We start from the raw sequence: 18,917 nt of genomic DNA on the forward strand, positions 1-18,917 counted from the left end.
ATGTGTTGTCACATGGCCACTGTGCTGAAGGGCAAGTGTGCATGGCTGCCGCGGGATGACAGACCGATTATCTGTTGGTTGACTGACCCTATGACTGACAGAGGTGCAGCCTGGAGAGAGAAATCCAGTTAAAATGTGCAATCTGTTGGGAAAAGAGCTAGGAGCATCACTCAACGAACAGTCCCACGTATTTAATATCCGATTCCATACTTTGCACACACACCTCAGCCGGTGCTGCTCGATCTCTCTTCTGTGTCGAATGTGATCACTTTTCATTATTCACTTTGACAATCTAAAAGTACCCCCAGATGCGTGAACTCAGATATTTTAGCATTACCTCTGCTCTTTTCCTCAGCATCAGTGCTTACTTTCTTTTCCCTATGAAAGCAAGCCAAATGACAGAAAATTATTGTTCAACTATATGCAGTATCCCATCAATTTCACTGGGTGACTGAAGTGAAATGTCACATTTTTGTAACAATAACAATAAAGCACCCCTGCCCCCCCAAAAAAGGAGTCTACAACCAAAGCAAAAATCTAAAAAATGTGTTTCGTTAGATCTTAATTCCATGCAAAGATCAAGAGATGTTGTGACACAGCGTGGGACTGGGAGCTGTACACAAACATATCTATTTTAATCTGTGTGCAGAAATCAAGATCCAGGTTAGAGAATACATTTAAACACTTTTAAAGCATTTGTCAGGAGACACAAGCCCCTACAAGACAACATGGGTTCGATTTTCCCCCGTGGCAGCAGCACAATGCTAGCAAATTACTGTGAAACACATATATGTGGCAGCAGACACATCACCAAAAACTGTGTCGACAACTTCACCGAGCAATAACATTCCGCTGATCATAAATAAGAAATCTAAAACTATTTGTGCCTTCCATGTCATACCAGGATGAGGCATTCCGTCCTTGCACCCTCATATTGGACCACGCCCTGCTGCCAAGAGCGAAAATCTACAAGTCATAATCCCCTAAATAGATTTAGAAATGCCATAAGACGGTGACAAAGGACTTTCAATGAAATTCTTCAATTCACTTTGGCACCAAGATATCAAAAGATAGCAACAAAGTCATACAATAAAGTGTTTTTGCCTGAGTGCAAAAATAGCACGTTTTTTAATGGAACAACAGAAGATAGGTGCCAATTTTGCAAGTGAATTTGCTAAAGGCTAATCATGAATATGTGGTGGTTCACTCATCCATTCATCCATTTTCTACTCCGCTTATCCTCACGAGGGTTGTGATTGTGCTGGAGCCTATCCCAGCTGTCTCCGGGCAGTGGGCGGGGGACACCTTGAACTGGTTGCCAGCCAATCGCAAGGCACACTTGGACAAAACAACCATCCGTGCTCACACCTAGGGACAATTTCGAGTATTTCATCAACCTGCCATGCATGTTTTTGGAATGTGGGAGGAAACCGGAGTACCCAGAAAAAGCCCACGCAGGCAAACTCCACACAGGAAGGCCGGAGCCGGAACCAAACCCTGCACCTCTGTACTGTGAGGTCGACGCGCTAACCAGTCGACCACTGGGCCACCTCCACCAAACTCAGTCACCAGATTTTGCACATTTGGATTCACATACTGCCTAAATGTCTTCATGGATACTGTGACAAATCTATCAAAACAACAACAACAAAATTGTCTTCATTTAAAGAATTAGCATAAGAGAAATATTTTCATCGCAGTGGGGAAACAGTGTATCTCTATACTTTGTTGTACCTGAAAAAGTTCAAGGAACACCTTATTTGGCAAACCGAGAAGCCTTACACGGCTACATGCGTCATCCAAATGGAAAGCATGACGGCAGCTTGGATTGGAAGAAAAGGCATATGGACCACTCGCCGCTTGTTCAAAGTCTCTGTGTACGTTACAGATGGTTAATATCCACTAAAAAAGTGTCGTTGCGCAAATGAATCCAACTGACCAGCAAATGGGAAAGGCGGAGCTGACTACCAATATGGTTGGCCGCATGTGATTGTGGGATATGTTACTATTTTCAGCGCAAAGGTCGGGGCCCTCTAAATTACGTCTTTCCGTGCAAAACATGGCCATTACTGCTTTACTCTTAACCTTTCACCGTGAAACCACCCCAGGCCATGTGTTTGTGCACGCTGTGCTGGCTCGCTTCGGATTTGAAAGGGGGTGTGTCACTCTGTGCTCATGGCTGAGGAGGAGGCGGAGGAGACAGGATTTGACAAAATCATAGAATTTCGTCTCGTCTATATTCTATGTACACTAAAACGTCCACAGATTTTAGCCCTGTGTTTGTATAGTGAATTACATTTTCGTTTTGTCTTCATTGTTCCACGAAAATGCACACTGTTTTAGTCCCAATTATTTTTTATTAATGGGTGGGTGGGTGGGGGGTGGTGTATCATCCAGTCTTCTTTTCATCTGGTGAAAAATGTGCAATCACGAAAATAGTTTCGTTTAGTTTTCGTTGACAAAATACGCAGGTGACTTTAATGCATCGTTTGAAATTACATATATACCAAATTTTAAAGTAGTAATAATTTGATGTATGTACTTAAAAAGCCTTTTTTTCAGCACAGGCACAGAAATTCCACCAAACATCGCCATGTTTGCACTATTTTGGGAAAATCCGCAATGAAAAGTGGGTAAGAGACTTTGACTGAGGGGTCAACGATGAGGGCTCGGTCAAAGTGTGGAACAAGGGCGCAAGGGGGCGGGGCATCATAGCACTTTGGAGAATTGGGACACCCTGCACACTTGCACCCTCAACGCACAATTGAGGCACACAAGGGTGGAAGTGTGGGCCTTAGTTAGATTGTGTGTGACAGCTCATTTCCTACCTCAGCCTGGTTCCTACTTCAGATTGGATTTGTGCTTGCACATTAAAGACTGCGGTCCTTAATTCCTTCATTTAAAAAAGTGCATTCCAGCAGCAAGTTTTCCTCATGAGATTGTACTTTGAAACTTGCAGCTATCTTTTAGTGTGGACGGAATCGGTGGCATCGATGGGGAAATGCCAATAATTTGAGTGTAATGGCTTGTTGTACTGAACAAGTTCATTTAGAAAAGTTGTGAAATGAACTTAGAACTCGTTAGCAGAGGAAATGAACTATCCCAACACTCCCTGGATATGTGTACATATGCGCTCACTTAATGACAAAAACAAGTACTATATCATAATTAAGCAACACCGATTTGAATTCCTCAGACACATCACGTAATGCACATTACAATATAAACAGCAGCCAATAGTTGCTACATTCCCATCGTAGCCACAGCACTGTGTGTTCTCTCACAACTAATTAGGGAACTCGGCTGAGTGCGGCACACTTCCCCTAATCTTCTCCGTGTCTCACTTGTGGGTGATTATACTCTAAATCCCGGTTTAGCCACAACCACCTGTGGTGCTCCACATCAGGATCAAAATGGGAAACTTCAAAGGAAAAAAAACATGCTTTAAAAAAGCTTGTTTGTTTGGGATAAGAGTTATTACACTTTATGTCCCCATTAGATGTAAAAATGATAGATTTATGATTCACAAATATGTCTGATAAACAAACGCCGAAATAAATGTAAATACAAAGTGTGATACTCATCGTAGGACTTCAATAATATAAATGTTCAAAGAAATCTGATGCAACCTCCAAGAAGCCAAAGCAAATATGCAATTTCACGAAACAATGACTGGCCTGGCCTCAATTATTTAAAGTGCTTTTAATTTGGCCACTTGGGGGCAGTAGATAAAAGGTTGTAAGCGTAACACTGACGTTAATAAATTGGAAAAAAATAAAAACATGACTATTTATAGGTAATGCATGTTGAGCTGAAAACAAAGTGAATTGTGAGAATTTCCTTTCTTGAACCATTTGATGCCATTAGCGTCATCTTACCAGGAAATCACTCTCCTTGTATACATTCTTAAGCTAATAAATCCCAGGATTGAATGCCATAAACATTGACCAACCAAACAAGTGTCGCGAACCAAACAGATATCATTTTAAAAGAGATGTAGGAGATTTGTTCATGCAAGTGCAATGTGCAAGTATCCGAGACCGTATCAAACAAATGAAAAGAAAATTGACCTGTTCTCGTGAATGCATTGGTACGGCACCAAGAGCCTCACTACGCCCGCATAAGCTCTTTATGAGTGACTACACTTGCAATTGATCGGGAGTGAATTAAGGCAACAACAACAATAATAATATCCATCCATCCATCCATTTTCCGAACTGCTTATCCTCACAAGGGTCGCAGGGGGTGCTAGAGCCTATTCCAGCCGTCTTCGGGCAGTAGGAAGGGGACACCCTGAACTGGTTGCCAGCCAGTCGCAGGGCACACACAGACGAACAACCACTCACGCTCACACTCACACCTCGGGACAATTTAGAGTGTTTAAACAGCCTGCCATGCATGGTTTTGGAATGTGGGAGGAAGCCGGAATACCCGCAGAAAACCATGCAGGCACGGGGAGAACATGCAAACTCCACACGGGAAGGGCAATAAAGCATAGCAAAAATTTGCACGGGGTTGACCAGAAACGGCATAAAAGGGGCGCAGCGGTAAGTTATTCCGCAACTTTTTAAAAAAGTTGACTGAGACAAGTTTTGTCGAGACCGCGGTGTGCACAACGACAGGCAGGAAAACGCGTGTGCAGTGAATATTTGCAGGACAAGGAGTACTTTACAGGTAAGAGATGGGACATGCCACGCAGGTGACATTAAAAGACAATGCCATGTAGAGTATTTTTAACGAGTCAGAGATGGGGCTACGCTTATCTCTCCAAAGTGTATTTTGTACCATCAAGAGACCATCTGGTGTTGCATTATTCACATTAAAAGTGGAATCTCACTCGGTAGACCTATTTTATAGTATGGGCTGGAAACGATATGGCTTTATTGTTTCAGGATTATCGATAGAGATGCATTCCATTCGGCATAGCTCGATGTTTATATCATTGTGTTCAAATTCCAAGTTGGCACACGAGACGGTTATAGAATAAGATAAGATAAGATAAGAAAACCTTTATTAGTCTCGTAATGGAGAAATTCCCAATTCACAGCAGCAAAGTTATGAATGGAAGAAGTAGAACAACAAAATATAGGAGCTGCTGGAAAGGCAGCCACTCACGCGGCGCCATCTTGAAGTCAAAATAACAAAAATAACACAACACAACACATAGGACACAGACAGTCGTGCAATCTTCACCACTTTCCTGCATACACTTTGTTGTCTGAAGCAGTTATAGATGAAAGAGGAGAGGATCAAAGTGTCCTTTTACCAGTGGATCAGAGACGTCATGCTGAAAATGTGCACGTCTGCTACAAGCTAAGTTTTGAAAGCAAACACGAAGCTGTAGCGTCCATTGATAAAAAGAGATTAGTTCACTACTCCTGTCCCATGTAATCCGCTTCAACTCCAAGCGTGAAGTTTTTAATGAACTTAAAGGCCAGTTATTATATTCTTTGTGAAAATAGTTTTTAAAGTTATTGCGTCATTTGCCAGATCTGAATGTCCGTCATCGTCAGTTGTCATTATTTCAGGCTGGACCACTCAGTCACTCAGTCATTATTTTTAATGCGCTTCCTTCATCACTAAATTACTTTTCGTCACCACTATTTCAGGACCATCAGTACAAAAACAAAAAAACTGTTTACAGGGGTAACAGCACACAATTTTATTCCTTTGTTAACACTTTGGAACAATTTACACACAAAAATAGTATAAATTCTTCTCTACCTTCACTGCCTCTCCTACTTCTCGTCCCTACATTGCCCCTGATCTTTTTTTTTTAGCTCCCGTCAGCGCTTTTTCCATCTGAGGTTATCTTAGAAATGAACATGGCGTCTCCATCTTTCCTCATCATTCCTTCATGAGAACAATACTTGTCAGAAGTGTATCTTAATCGCCACCATAATTACTTTTAGATTACGTTCAGCTGCAATAGTGGCCAGCTGAAACTCGTTGCTAGCTAGCTGGCACCAAATAGCACCAAGCTAAATAGCACCAAGCTTTCCTCCACCTTCAACTATGCGACTTGCGTGTGTCCAACCCAGCGAAGTTTTTTGAGACTGTCTCGGCAGTTCACTTATCTGAATAACTTGAAACTGCTTTATTTTGAGCTTTGGGGAACAACAATCAATCCTGCCATTTTGTCAAAGTCAAAAGGTAAGCAGAGCTGCATCGAGTCACTTTAAATGTACACAGTAGTGTTAACTAAGAGTTAGCTGCAGATAAGTTGCATTTACTTGAGTGCTCGGTGAGGTAGTGTGCTCGAATTGAGAAGCAGCCTGCAGTGCAAGATGGAAGAGATGGCCAAACATCAGCTGACACATGCACACTCACAAGTGAGCTCCAGCCCTATAATTTTTTTTTTTTGAATCTTTGGGGAATTTTGGCCAATACGTGTCACAGGCATATTATTCAGACACACGGGAACTGTTTTCAACTGTGGGGGAAAAAATGCAGATGTCTTGTTTAAATTGACTTTAATTTTATGTTATGTTCTCTCTGTAAAAGGTTGCCAGCTGTTGTGCATTATTTTGACTGGCTGTAATATTTCTATATTCTTGTCAACCCACTTGCCCCATTTTTTGTCTCAAGGCTTGCGTGTCATTTTCATACTGGATTAGAGGAGATGATGTAGAAGTGCCCTCTAATAGTATCACCAAAGCCATCTCATTCACTTCAATTTACAAAGGCTTTGCTGACAACGGCCATCATGGGTGACTTGAGTTACAGGGAAACAAGAGAGCAGTGTATCAATCAATGTGTATAGCGTGTTACCATGAGCATTTCACTGGTGACCGAATTGGCTAAATCGGAGACGGATGAGTTGGCATCGTGGCCCGAGCCCTGGCGGCGTCCACTCTCATCTGGGGTGTGGCCTCTGGGACTGCTGCCTGGTTTGTTACCCGGAGTCCTGAATGCAACAGATAGGAAAACACACATTGGGCATATGCACTTAACATGCAACATTAATGGAACACAACCGCTGCTTTCTGACGAGTGCTGTTCTTCTTGGCTATAGCACTCAGCCAACAAATTTAATAATTTAGACCTGACCTGAGCACACTCCAGTACTGCGAACGCCAAATGATTAACTCAAAAGGTGTGTTAAGCTCTTTCCTTGTCTTTTTGTGGCTTTATTGGTAAACCCTTTCCTAAAAGAAAGACTAACCTCAATAAGTAAAATCAGAATCGAGAATCAGAATCATCTTTATTGGCCAAGTATGTAGAACACACAAGGAATTTGTCTCCGGTAGTACAGGTTACACTAGTATCATCATAAACAAGGACATGCCAAATAAATATGGAAAGACATTCCGTAATTTAAGTGTACCGTCGTGCGGTAGTACCACCCAATGACAGCTGTGAGACAATGTGCAAAGTATCAAGCAGCGCTAAAGTGATCAATGGTAGAATACAATACTATGAGAGTTGGGAAGTTGGTGCAGATAATCGTTGCACCATTTTAAAGTGACCAGTAACAGTAATTGTAGAACAATGGAATGGTAAATAAGATATGAAAGCCTTAATCGCGGATCATAGCTTTAGCCTTTCTGGCTGTGAAAAGGACAATACTCAAGAACTGGAAGACACATAACCCAGACTGTTATAAAAAATACACACGACATGGCTTCTTGGAATTACCGTCAATGCAAACGGCAACTGCAATCTTTCAAGATCGTGAAAATGAGCAAATTTTCCCACGATCTGTCATTAGAGAAGAGGCAATCAAAAGAATAATAATCTGATTGATTAAGTACTTGAGACTCAACACAGGACTCGAACCCTGCACCTCTGCACCATGAGGCGGACGTGCTAATCAGTCGCCCACCGTGCCGCCTGCTTTTGAACCTTTGTGTGACCATTGGGCAGACCTCAACTGACCTAAAAAAAGACCATGACTATGCATAAAAATGAACACAAGCTAAAAAGTTCTCAACTCCTAAGGTGGTAGCCACTGAGTGTGCCAAGCTGACTGATTTATTTGGAGCGACAGATACTGTAACACTGTCGCACCATTTCAAGATGTGGGCGGCCGTGCCCGTGAGAGGGGCAAAGTGACCTGGCCCACTAGGTGACAGAGAGTGAGCCGCAGGACTTGAACAAGCACAGAGGACATTTCTCTGACATTCTTTTTGCTAAAATCCTTTTGAAATTCATTGCAATAAACATACTGAGGCCCAGTCCTCCATCAACATTACAGTCCAGGAAAATTCTGTAGGATAATAGTCTGAAGATATTGAGTCAAAATGCTTTGTGAATAGTAGAAGAGAGACCTAGGAGGGTTTCATTCTAAACCTGACAAGAGATGACACTACTCATGACGAGTTTGCATTTCTGGATAAGAATGACCAAGGGGGAAAGTAAAGGAGAGTGCGTGTGCTTCATGGCCAACTCTGGTCACCATGGTATCAGAGTGCATGCCCTGAATGCTAAGCTCTTCCATAGCCCTACGAGTCAAAGTGCATCATTTGGTAAATGGCAGTTGAGTTTTAGGATTTATTTTCTGTCTGACTTATTACGTATTAATATCATAGAAGAAGAAATTCATTTATTTCAGTAGTTCACTTCAAAAAGTTAAATTCATATTGCTGGCGTTATGCTGAATCCTTGTAACCTCCAAAATCATATATTTTCAGGAGACCCCAAAATACAATATATATATAATTAATTAGAGAGTGCCAAATACACAGCCACACAAGTAAATCACAGTACGCACCTAAGAGGGAAAGACATTTAGTGGTGATAGGATTCAGCATGAAAGCCCAGGGAACAAAACAGTCCAGATTTGCTTCAGCTGAAAAGTTAAACAGTGGGAAAAAAAGGAAGCAAATTGCCATGTTATATTAGGCATGACAAATAGGAGAAAGCTGGAGAGGCCGTGGTGCAAGATGGACGGGGTTGTACCACAAGGAGACAAGTAAAAGCGAGTGCGGGCAAATCAGAGAAACAGAGAGGAGAGACAATGCTGACCCAGTGTCGAGGAGAAACAATTGATTTGTCACGCTGTGTTTCTTCACTGTGATCTCCAGGTCAGAGCAGCTACAATTCAGCTCAAAGTGAATCCAAAATGTATTACGGTCTCTTTGAGACACATGTCCAATACACAAATATACCAGCCAGCTGACACACTGGTCCACTGACTGCCTCCAGACCTTTGGCATATGCGTTGACGGACCACTTGTGCTTTATTATATGCATGGGGTAGCTTTGCGATAATTTGAGTGGCACTTTTGAATACGGTGGGGATCAAATGCAGGTGTAAAATATGCATTCATGATCCACTACTAAAGGAAGATACAAGAATTTGCTTCTGGAAAGATGAGTACAGTGAAGATCCAAACACTCCAACATGTCCATCTGTTGTAAGCTCATCCTTTAACTGTAATTGGGCGCCAACTGTCAGTTACATCAAACGTTTTTTTCACTACAGCCTCAAATGCTAGGCCTGGTGGATTGCTGTCCCACTTTAGTGAAAATAATAAAGGAATTTATTGAAGGAAAAAAAACAAAAACGCAGTAACCAACAAATGATAATCAAAGTAATTCTTGAATTATGTGATTTGCTGCCAAGTTAAAAAAATCTACATTTTTTGAATTACACTGTCAGGATTAATTAATACAAAAACATTAAAAACAATGATTATTAATGTTATTGTGGTTTACGGTACTATATTATGCCTTTTTCATTAAGTGGTTCCCAACAATGGACCAGTGGGGTGTGAGTTTTGTATGGCACCCCACTGCATCAGCAAAACAAGCAAAGTGAGTAAGTGAGTAGCATGTTTTGACCATTGTCTTTCATTAACAAGAAAACCGATTAAAAATGTGAAACAACATTCAAAAGAATGTAATTAGTATGATTCAAAACACAAAAATGCAAAAGCTAATCAATATGCCTGAAAAACATAGGCTACTGTGCAATGTGAGTTTTTTTTTCTGATCTGCAAATTTGATTAGAAGTTTAAACCATTTTAAACCGTAACGAAACGCACAAGACATAAAGTGCTTCACGTAGCACCTCCTAACGTTAAAACACCTTCCTGTCGAAGCACCTTTGCTGAAGTCTAAGGGCTGGAAGGACCATTCACATCGAGGACATAGTATATGCCTGACAACTGGATCTGTAGTCCAAGAGTCAATAATTTCCTACTTGTAGGAGGGCTAAGATCAATGAGAAGTCACAAAACCCCATTAAATCAGCACCCAGCACACACACCAGAGACCACAAGGACAATCAAGCTTACACACACACACACACACACACACACACACACACACACACACACACACACACACACACACACACACTCTTGTCTTGTTTCAGTGGAGAAGTACATTTTCTGTTTTTTTCATTTGCCCAATCAGATGGGCACGTGCCTTCATGAAGGCATGGAGACTTCTTTCTGCTTACTTTCTTTCTTTTCTGATTGATATAAAAATGATTTATTAGATATAAACACAGAACACGGGGTAGGACTAGATAAGTTCCTTACTTCTTCCTACTCCCTTGAACATAATAACTGTGTTGAATGATGACTGATTTCTCTTTCCTTTTTACTATTTTACTTAACTTACTTTCTGTGAAATGATTACTGTATATGTTTTATGTTCAATAAACAAACGAAACAAAACAAACAAAAACAAAAACAAGGCAATCCTCCACTCGACTCTCGACTGTACCAGACCAGCTTTTCCCAACCTTTATTGAACAATCTCACGGCACAACAGCACCAAACAAAAATGTCATGTATGAATATTGAAATAATAATGGACTCATCTCAATTAACTCATAAATTGTCTGGGAATTTCCAAAAACACCAAGCTCACATACAGTACTTGCAGCAAGCCAGGAGATGTTCCACTGTACTACAAATGAGCCACAGGTGGTTTACCGTAAACACCTTCTGCCATATGAATTAATTCATTGTTCTGCATCTCACTATACAGTATGTGCTGTCATAAATAGATGAAGAAAGAGAAATGTACCTGGATCAGATTTTGAGAAATTGAGAAATTTTCCTATGATGATCTCTCAGGACACATTAGGGACGACGATGTAAAGTGTAGACAAATTCACTCCATATCATTCTATGGAATGGAGGTCATCCCATTGACAATGTGAGGCCATCCATCCATCCATTTTCTGTTCCACTTTATCCTCACAAGGGTCGTGGGGGGTGCTGTAGCCTATCCCAGCCGTCTTCGGGCAGTAGGCGGGGGACACCCTGAACTGGTTGCCAGCCAATGTCAGGGCACACAGAGACGAACAACCATCCGCACTCCCACTCACACCCAGGGACAATTTAGAGTGTTCAAGAAGCCTGCCATGCATGTTTTTGGGAATGTGGGAGGAAACCGGAGTACCCGAAGAAAACCCACGCAGTACCCACATGTAAACTCCACACGCACTAACCACTGGACCACCGGGCCCCGCGCTCAATGTGAGGCCCCCAACTGGCAAATGTAAATTACAATACAGCACATGGGCAAAATATTAAACCACCTGTCCATTGTGCCTCCATCTCCAGCAAATGAAGAACAGTAAGATAAAAAATATGAAATTGGTTCCTGGCGGAGGGCGGCCCGGTGGTCGACTGGTTAGCGCCTCATCCTCACCAGTGCAGATGTGCGAGGTTCAATTCCGGATCCGGTCTTCCTGTGTGGAGTTTGCATGTTTTCTCCGTGCCTGTGTGGGTTCTCTCCGGGTACTCCAATTTCCTCCCACATTACAAAAACATGCATGGCAGGTTAATGGAACACTCTAAATTGTCCCTAAGTGTGGCTGTGAGCGCGGATAATTGTAAGTCCATACAGTATGTGCCCTGGCAACCCAGTTCAGGGTGTTCCCGCCTACTTTCTGAAGACAGCTGGAATAGGCTCCAGCATGCCCCGCAACCCTTGTGACGATAAGCGTGGAGGATTATATGGATAAGGATAAGGATGGATGGATGGATAGAAGTCGGTTCCTGTTGTAGCAGTTAGACTACATCCATAGGAAATGCAATCTTACAAAATGGTACACTGTATAACACTTTTTGCATTATTTTAATTAATTGTGCATAGTTTTTATTTCAATTGGCAGTGAAAAAGACACTGTACATGTACAGTAGAAAAGTGACAAAAGTTAAAACCTCAAAATCCCAAATCAGCCAGTTGATATGTTTCTAAGGATTTCACTAAGTCTTGCCGGAAACATTTAAATAGCTATCCAGAGGACAAACATTACCAAACCTAAACGTAGCTGCATAATGAGCAATAAATATTCAAATAGAAGTAATCAACTCACAATGAAGTCACTAAGTGGCGTGGGATTTTGAGTCAGAGGTAGATTCCATGTCACCCACAATGACACCGATAATAATAAAACATATTTTGGCATTCATTATAATTTTGTAAGGTAAACCAAGGACAAGCACGTTCGTTGATGTGGAAAAATCCATGTGGATTCTCACGCAACTCACATCTTTATTTACACTGTCGTGCTTTCACAACAGCTGCAGTTGTCACAGGTAGTCATTCTGTGGGAGTAGAAGCTACCTATCCAAATACTCATTTTTTTCACCGCCCAACACATAATAGCACACTGCCTGCAAAATTACAAACAACTATTGGTCAATAAAGACAAATTTAATTGAATTAAGCATATTTGTTTCATAACTGCGAATGTCAAATTGAAGAATTCGGTTACATTCAGTCAATCAACTGCACCTGATGTAATATTTGCTGTAAAAGAAAGAAGCGTCGTCGTACTTCAAACAGGATGTCACACATCTGCAGCTGTGTGTTGGCCCCTTTCTGCTTGCTTGTGACTATCTTGGTCAGGAAAAAAACCCACAAGTTACATAATTCATCCTTAGAGGTTGTTGTAACCATGACAACTGAAATGTGCGCAGCAACTTATAGTTGTACCCACTACCATCATGCATTTTACACAAGGTTGGCGTAACCATGGCGACCAGACCCATTAAAGGAGGACAGGAAGAGACAAGTATGCTCAGCAGAGAGGCACAAGTCCACAGAGGAGACACCAAAAAATAAAAAAATAACTTCAAAAGATTTGCTTGACTCTACTCTTACGTACATGTGAACTTCTGCTGACCTGAGGACGAGCAACACAGCTCCCCTTTTGTAATGTTTGAACTGATTCATAAATGCATAAGATCCATGATTCAATAATAGATATCTTGTTTACAATCGGACAATGAAGTTTTGGTACTTGTGGAACCGTCTGGATCATCATTACAAGTACTGTATGCAAAATGACAAGAAAAAGTAACTCAACTAATACCACACAAACAATTCTGTTATGTATGGTATACACTTTCATGTTATTATAGGCTACACCAGGGGTGCCCATTACGTCGATCGCAATTGACCGGTAGATCGCAGACTGGTCCCAAGTCGATCGTGAGAAGTGTAGAGGAGAAAAAAAAACAACCATTTGTGTGTCTTTGTGCATGTTAGTAATATATTTTTGTGTTAATGTACACTGCACCCTAATCGTCCCGTCAGTCTCATTTTCAGAAAAAGTATTAAAAAAATTAAATTAAATTAAGCAGGTAAATCTTTAACCTACGGTGGCGCGTGACCTGCATCACCGGAAGTTGTTGGCGCTCAGCAGTCTGCAATTGCAGCTTGTGATCAGAGCTGTTGCGCTATATCTTTTATCGTTATCATTATTGTCATTCAGAGTTTGTTTCATATACAATTCACCGAGGGCACGGGCAAAGAACAGGAATCTAGAGGGCCGAGGGAAGCATTTTAAAATGGTACGTGTGAGCTACGATAGTTAACAGGCTGCTAAAGTGCGTCGCATGCCTCCGCGTCAGGCTGTTGCTCATCATGGCGTGCATGTGTATGTGCGTGCGCGTGAGCGGTAATGGGTCGATTGCAGGAGGTTGGTTGATCGAAAAGTCGATCTTCGGGCCAAAAAGTCTGGGCACCATTGGTGGAAAAAAGCATGTGAGACTCTCGGAGAATAATTTCTCCAAGGGCTAATCGGGACTCAACTAACTCAAGTCCAATCAATATTATGAGATGGGAAGTGTTGGTAAAAGCTGTCCTGCTCTCGATTGATTTCACACTTGTTTTCACTTTTGAAGATCTGCCCCAAAAGAGCTCTCCAAATACCTGCCGATCTGAAACGGTCTCGTAAAGAGGAATGGCTCTCGCCACATTTCTTTCCTTATTGTTGTGCAGCTCTGGTCTGCAACTTAAGGGTACATGTGCTTGAGAGCAGAGCTGCCAAAGAAGCTCAACCACTTACTCAACACAAAGGTTCACATACCTTTTTACATGTATGCAGTAAAAACATGAAAACATGTAATTGCATGTATGGTAATTAATTAAGAAAACAGTTTTTGTCGATTGAGTGACTTAGATGAAGACCACATTTTAACAATAATAATTATGACAAAAAGTTCCATGTCCCCCTTTTTCGAATTTGAGCATTCTGACCCTCTGAAAGTCTCCGCATGCCGCTGCTCCATATAATCTATCAAAAACAGAATATGGAACAGCTGTGACAAGAACGAAAGGCTGCATAACCTCTGTGTGTGGATGCAATGTTGCAAAATGCTCAAGCAATCGTTTTTGTAAACATACTCTAAATTCAAGCATGGTAACCGTCCACGGAGGAGTATCGGTTTCCTTTTTGAGAATGCAGCAATAGGGCAAATTCATCACTCTGGCAAAAGTGACAGTCATCTACGCTGACATGGGGAGTTGTGCTGTGAAAGCAACCCATCAAAAGCATCACCATCCTCAGCAAAGGGTAGAGTATGAATAAGAAGATAGATAAACATAATAAGAAAAAGAATGAAGGACACAGGCGAGCTGGCAAAAGAATAACAAAAGTAGAATAAGAGGCCGGACCTACAGAAACTCTAAATACGACAGATTTAGTCAAGCTTGTTTGCTTTGTTAATATGCAAGTACTGTACCACCTTCATGTTTAAATGACAGTAAATTACTACTTATCATTTAGGACGAGATAATAAAATGTGCATTTTGCATTGTGATGTTATAATTGTCTTTGTGTAGATAAATGTTAAACATATTTTAAGAAAGAGTTTGGAGGTGGTCCAAGTCACTTAACTTTATACATAATACCCTCTCAAGTAAGAAAAAGGTCACTCCTGTGGAAAGCTTCATAAAATCATTCATTTTTTTTTTTTACAAATATATCCCTAATCAGGTTCAGGTTCACAGAGATGCTGGAGCCTATCCCAGATGACTTTTAAACCATGGACCGATCTCCTGTCAGTCACACGATTGGCTCACATTCACAGCTTTAGACAATTTTGAACACTTAACACTTTTTGCACTGTTTGAAAACTCACACGTGCCACATGCATACTCACTGAAAGGTCACTGCATGGTTGTGCTTTCCTGCAAAATATTTGATGCCTGAATTTCCAAAGGGTTTGGTTGTGTTACTTCCCAAACAACCACTGAAAGAATATGATGCAATTTTCATATAAAGGATTGTGAAACCTACCTGCAAAATAAAAATATTGCATGCGAAGAATGAATTGAAAACATTCATTCTTGTACTCCTTTAATGCTCAATAGCTTTGAATGCCAATTAATATTTTTAATGAAATCTCATAAAAGAACAAAAATCTCAGCCACAGCCAAGAACAGAATAGGAAGCGGATGGTAAAGAGGATGGACATGAGGGAGCAAGGTTCCAGGAAGTCCCTTGCTGCAAAGTGGGTCTCCATAAGCATACAAAGGTCATGTTGATCATCTATCTACTCGCCCTGTGAGAATATGAACACAATAACAACCCCATGTCTTATGATGGATGAGGCCGATGCTCCCATGTCAGCTCACGCGGTCACTGCCGCCTCAATAAGCAAGCTAATACAACTAATGGGGTCTTCTATAGCAGGGGTCCCCAACCCCCGGGCCACGGACTGGTACCGGTCTGTGGATCATTTGGTACCGGGCCGCACAGAAAGAAGAAATAACTTACATTACTTCCGTTTTATTCATTTCGGAATCTGAAAGATGTTTTATTTCAAAAATTTACCGGATTCTCCGTTACATCCGTCGACAGTATGTCACTCTTGACGCAGGCCAAGGTGCGCTTCTTGGTCACGCGATAGGTTACTGCTGAAATGAAACCCGGGAGCTAGCAAAATGAGTCAAAAACAAACGTCTTTGGAAAGTTTCTTTGGGAAGGGGAAAAGGCCCAGCCAGGAGACAGAAGAGGAGCCTACGACTTCCAAGAAAAAGAAAGCTACATTTAATTGACAATATCTGGAGTCCTACTTAAAATACTGATTTATCTCAAAGGGAGATTCCCACGCATCAAGCCCACTCTGCATAATATGCGGCGATGGTGAGTCGTATTTTTCACGCACTTTGTATCTTATTTTGAAGGCAGGTTTAAACGTTACCACCCCGACCAGAGAGTGTTGCGGCCAGAGAGGACCTTCCTTTTGTCATGATTCATGTTTATTATTATATTTCAAAAATACCATAGTTTTCATGCAGGTCATATTATATTATTTTGTTGTATTTATCTGCCACACCTTCAAGGCCGGTCCCTGAAAATATTGTCTGATATTAAACCGGTCTGTGGGGCAAAAAAGGTTGGGGACCACTGTTCTATAGCGTCTGACTGTCTCTTTGAAGAGCTCTGGTTGTTTATATTTGTTAGGCTATATTTTATAAGCTTTTGCATTAGGATGGAAATCAAACCTTTTAACCAATTAAAGAAGAGTGCGTCTTTCCAACACTCTCATTGTTACACCTTGGTTGGATCCTTTGATTATTTCGCACTCATAGTCACAAATGGTGTAATGATGGAGGGCATTCAAAATTAGTTGGAAGATTCTTTTTTAAAAGATGCCTGTCCATATTTATTGCTGACCTACATCACTATTTTCTTTCGACAATCATCTCTCCTCTCATGCCACTGGCGAGCCTTGAGCAGCGTTACGAGGCTTGACTTACTGTGATTGCTGGCTCAGATTTGGATATGCCCGCTGATGAAGGGGAGGAAACAACCTCCTGCTTGATTGATAATACACAATTGCAACTCCGCTGGGACTGGAGAACATGATTTCCACTATGCTACCAACCAGTCACTTCTACATCAGCTCTTTTTATGGCATTGAAGACATGGTCCTTGATTGTATCCCATCCCTCCATCCATCCATTTTCTTAATCCGCTTATCCTCACAAGGGCCACGGGGCATGCTGAAGCCTATCCCAGCCGTCTTCGGGCAGTCGGCGGGGGACACACTGAACCGGTTGCCAGCTAATCACAGGGCACACATAGACAACGACCGTTCGCACTCACATTCACACCGAGGGACAATTTAGAGTGTTCATTCAGGCTGCCATGCAAGTTTTTGGAATGTGGGAGGAAAGCGGAGTACCCGGAGAAAACCCACACAGTCAGGAAGAACATGCACACTTCACACATGAAGGCCGGAGCCGGAATCAAACCTTGCATCTCTGCGCTGTGAGGCAGTTTTGTTCTCATGAAAAGACTAGTGGATAGATGTTTTTTCTCAACTGTTCGACCATGTCCTTATTAAGTATTTCTTTCTTACTGGGGGTTATAGAACACCAAATCAGACTTGTGTGGAATGTTAAGAATTGAATGTATAAATATATTGTCGTAAATAAAAATCAGTAACGTGAGAATCTTGTTATTAGTTTATTATTTGACAGTGTCCCACAATATGTATTGGGACAGTGTACAATACACACCAGTCCATGCAAACATGCTTGTTTGAAACGGCATCTATTTGATTGTCACGTTTGACTGCTTTTACAAATACCGAGTTGAGCTTGGACGCTGTCCAGGGCCAGTGCACTCTTTGAAACGTACTCATATTTATTTCCCAGTTGCGCTCTCTGTGTGGTGGAGGTCTGAGCTCATTAAGATTCAGCTTCGACGTGCAACAACAGCTTTCTGTGCTGATAATAAAATGAAAGTCAAACGGTGTCTGAGCTCCCATCATGTTGTTTCCATAGTCATTTTTAACCATATTGAGCTATTTGGTTGCACAGACACTTGAAAGAATACCTGATAGTTTCAAAAAGATTAGTTGTGAAAGAAGGGGTGAGAAAAGATCAGATTAGATCATTGAACTCAGCTGCCACAATACCGTTTATATTTTTTCAATCATTTTCAGGTGCAGCACATGCACAGGAAAAAGAAGGTTTAAATAAAGAGTAATGGAAGAATGTCAACATCTTTGGAATTGGTCACTCACAAAGGCTCGCCTCAAAGGGGCTGTGACCATACAAAGGGATGTTGCCACAGATGCAGCCATGGTCCACACGGTTGTACTTATTTATTATTGGATCTTTTTTTTTTGTGTGTAGATCATTAATGTATTAATACAGTGAAACTCCTCTACAACGAAATCATGTTTGCAGCAAGAAATTTTTCACAACAGGGGGTTTTTCACTGTAGCAAATTTGATCTCAGATGTAAGCACACACACACCCACACACACAAACGTATGTGTACACGCACACACAAACGTTTGTGTACTCTATTTTTATTCCAATAGTACATAAGTATGAGCACACACTTATTTGACACTTCATATTGTCAGTGTAGAAAGAAAAAAAGGGAAAGAAATTGCGAAATTTACGATCAGCATTCACTTTCACTTACATCAATTTCTTGGAAAATGTATTTTATTTTGCTTGCTCCGTCTTTCATTTTGATCACTTTTACCCTCTCTTCCAGCATCAGAGCTCTTCTTGTCTTAGCTGCTTGACATCAAAAGGTCCGTTTTGTAGCCATTTTAGCAATGCAACGTCCATCCTCGTCTGAATCTAACAATAACAAATACTTCCTGGCATGCAATGAACTTTTAAGCCAGCCACGGGGCGCTTCGTAGTCCTCGATGGCCATAGTTAGCTCTCGAAGACTAAAAACCTTA

The 18,917-nt window shown here is 41.3% G+C and overlaps 1 protein-coding gene across 2 annotated transcripts in view; it reads right to left on the reverse strand.

The window, feature by feature from the left end:
- Positions 1 to 18,917, reverse strand: part of syt7b (synaptotagmin VIIb) — a 101,427-nt gene that overhangs the window by 6,253 nt on the left and 76,257 nt on the right. For both annotated transcript variants that reach the window (XM_019867379.1, XM_019867378.1), the window contains one exon: positions 6,772 to 6,907. In XM_019867379.1, coding sequence (XP_019722938.1) covers positions 6,772 to 6,907 — 136 coding nt within the window. The remainder of the gene's footprint in view (positions 1 to 6,771; positions 6,908 to 18,917) is intronic.

The sequence above is a fragment of the Hippocampus comes genome, unplaced genomic scaffold (genome assembly GCF_001891065.2).
Source record: "Hippocampus comes isolate QL1 unplaced genomic scaffold, H_comes_QL1_v1.1 scaffold2, whole genome shotgun sequence".
In the NCBI taxonomy this organism is placed as follows: domain Eukaryota; kingdom Metazoa; phylum Chordata; class Actinopteri; order Syngnathiformes; family Syngnathidae; genus Hippocampus; species Hippocampus comes.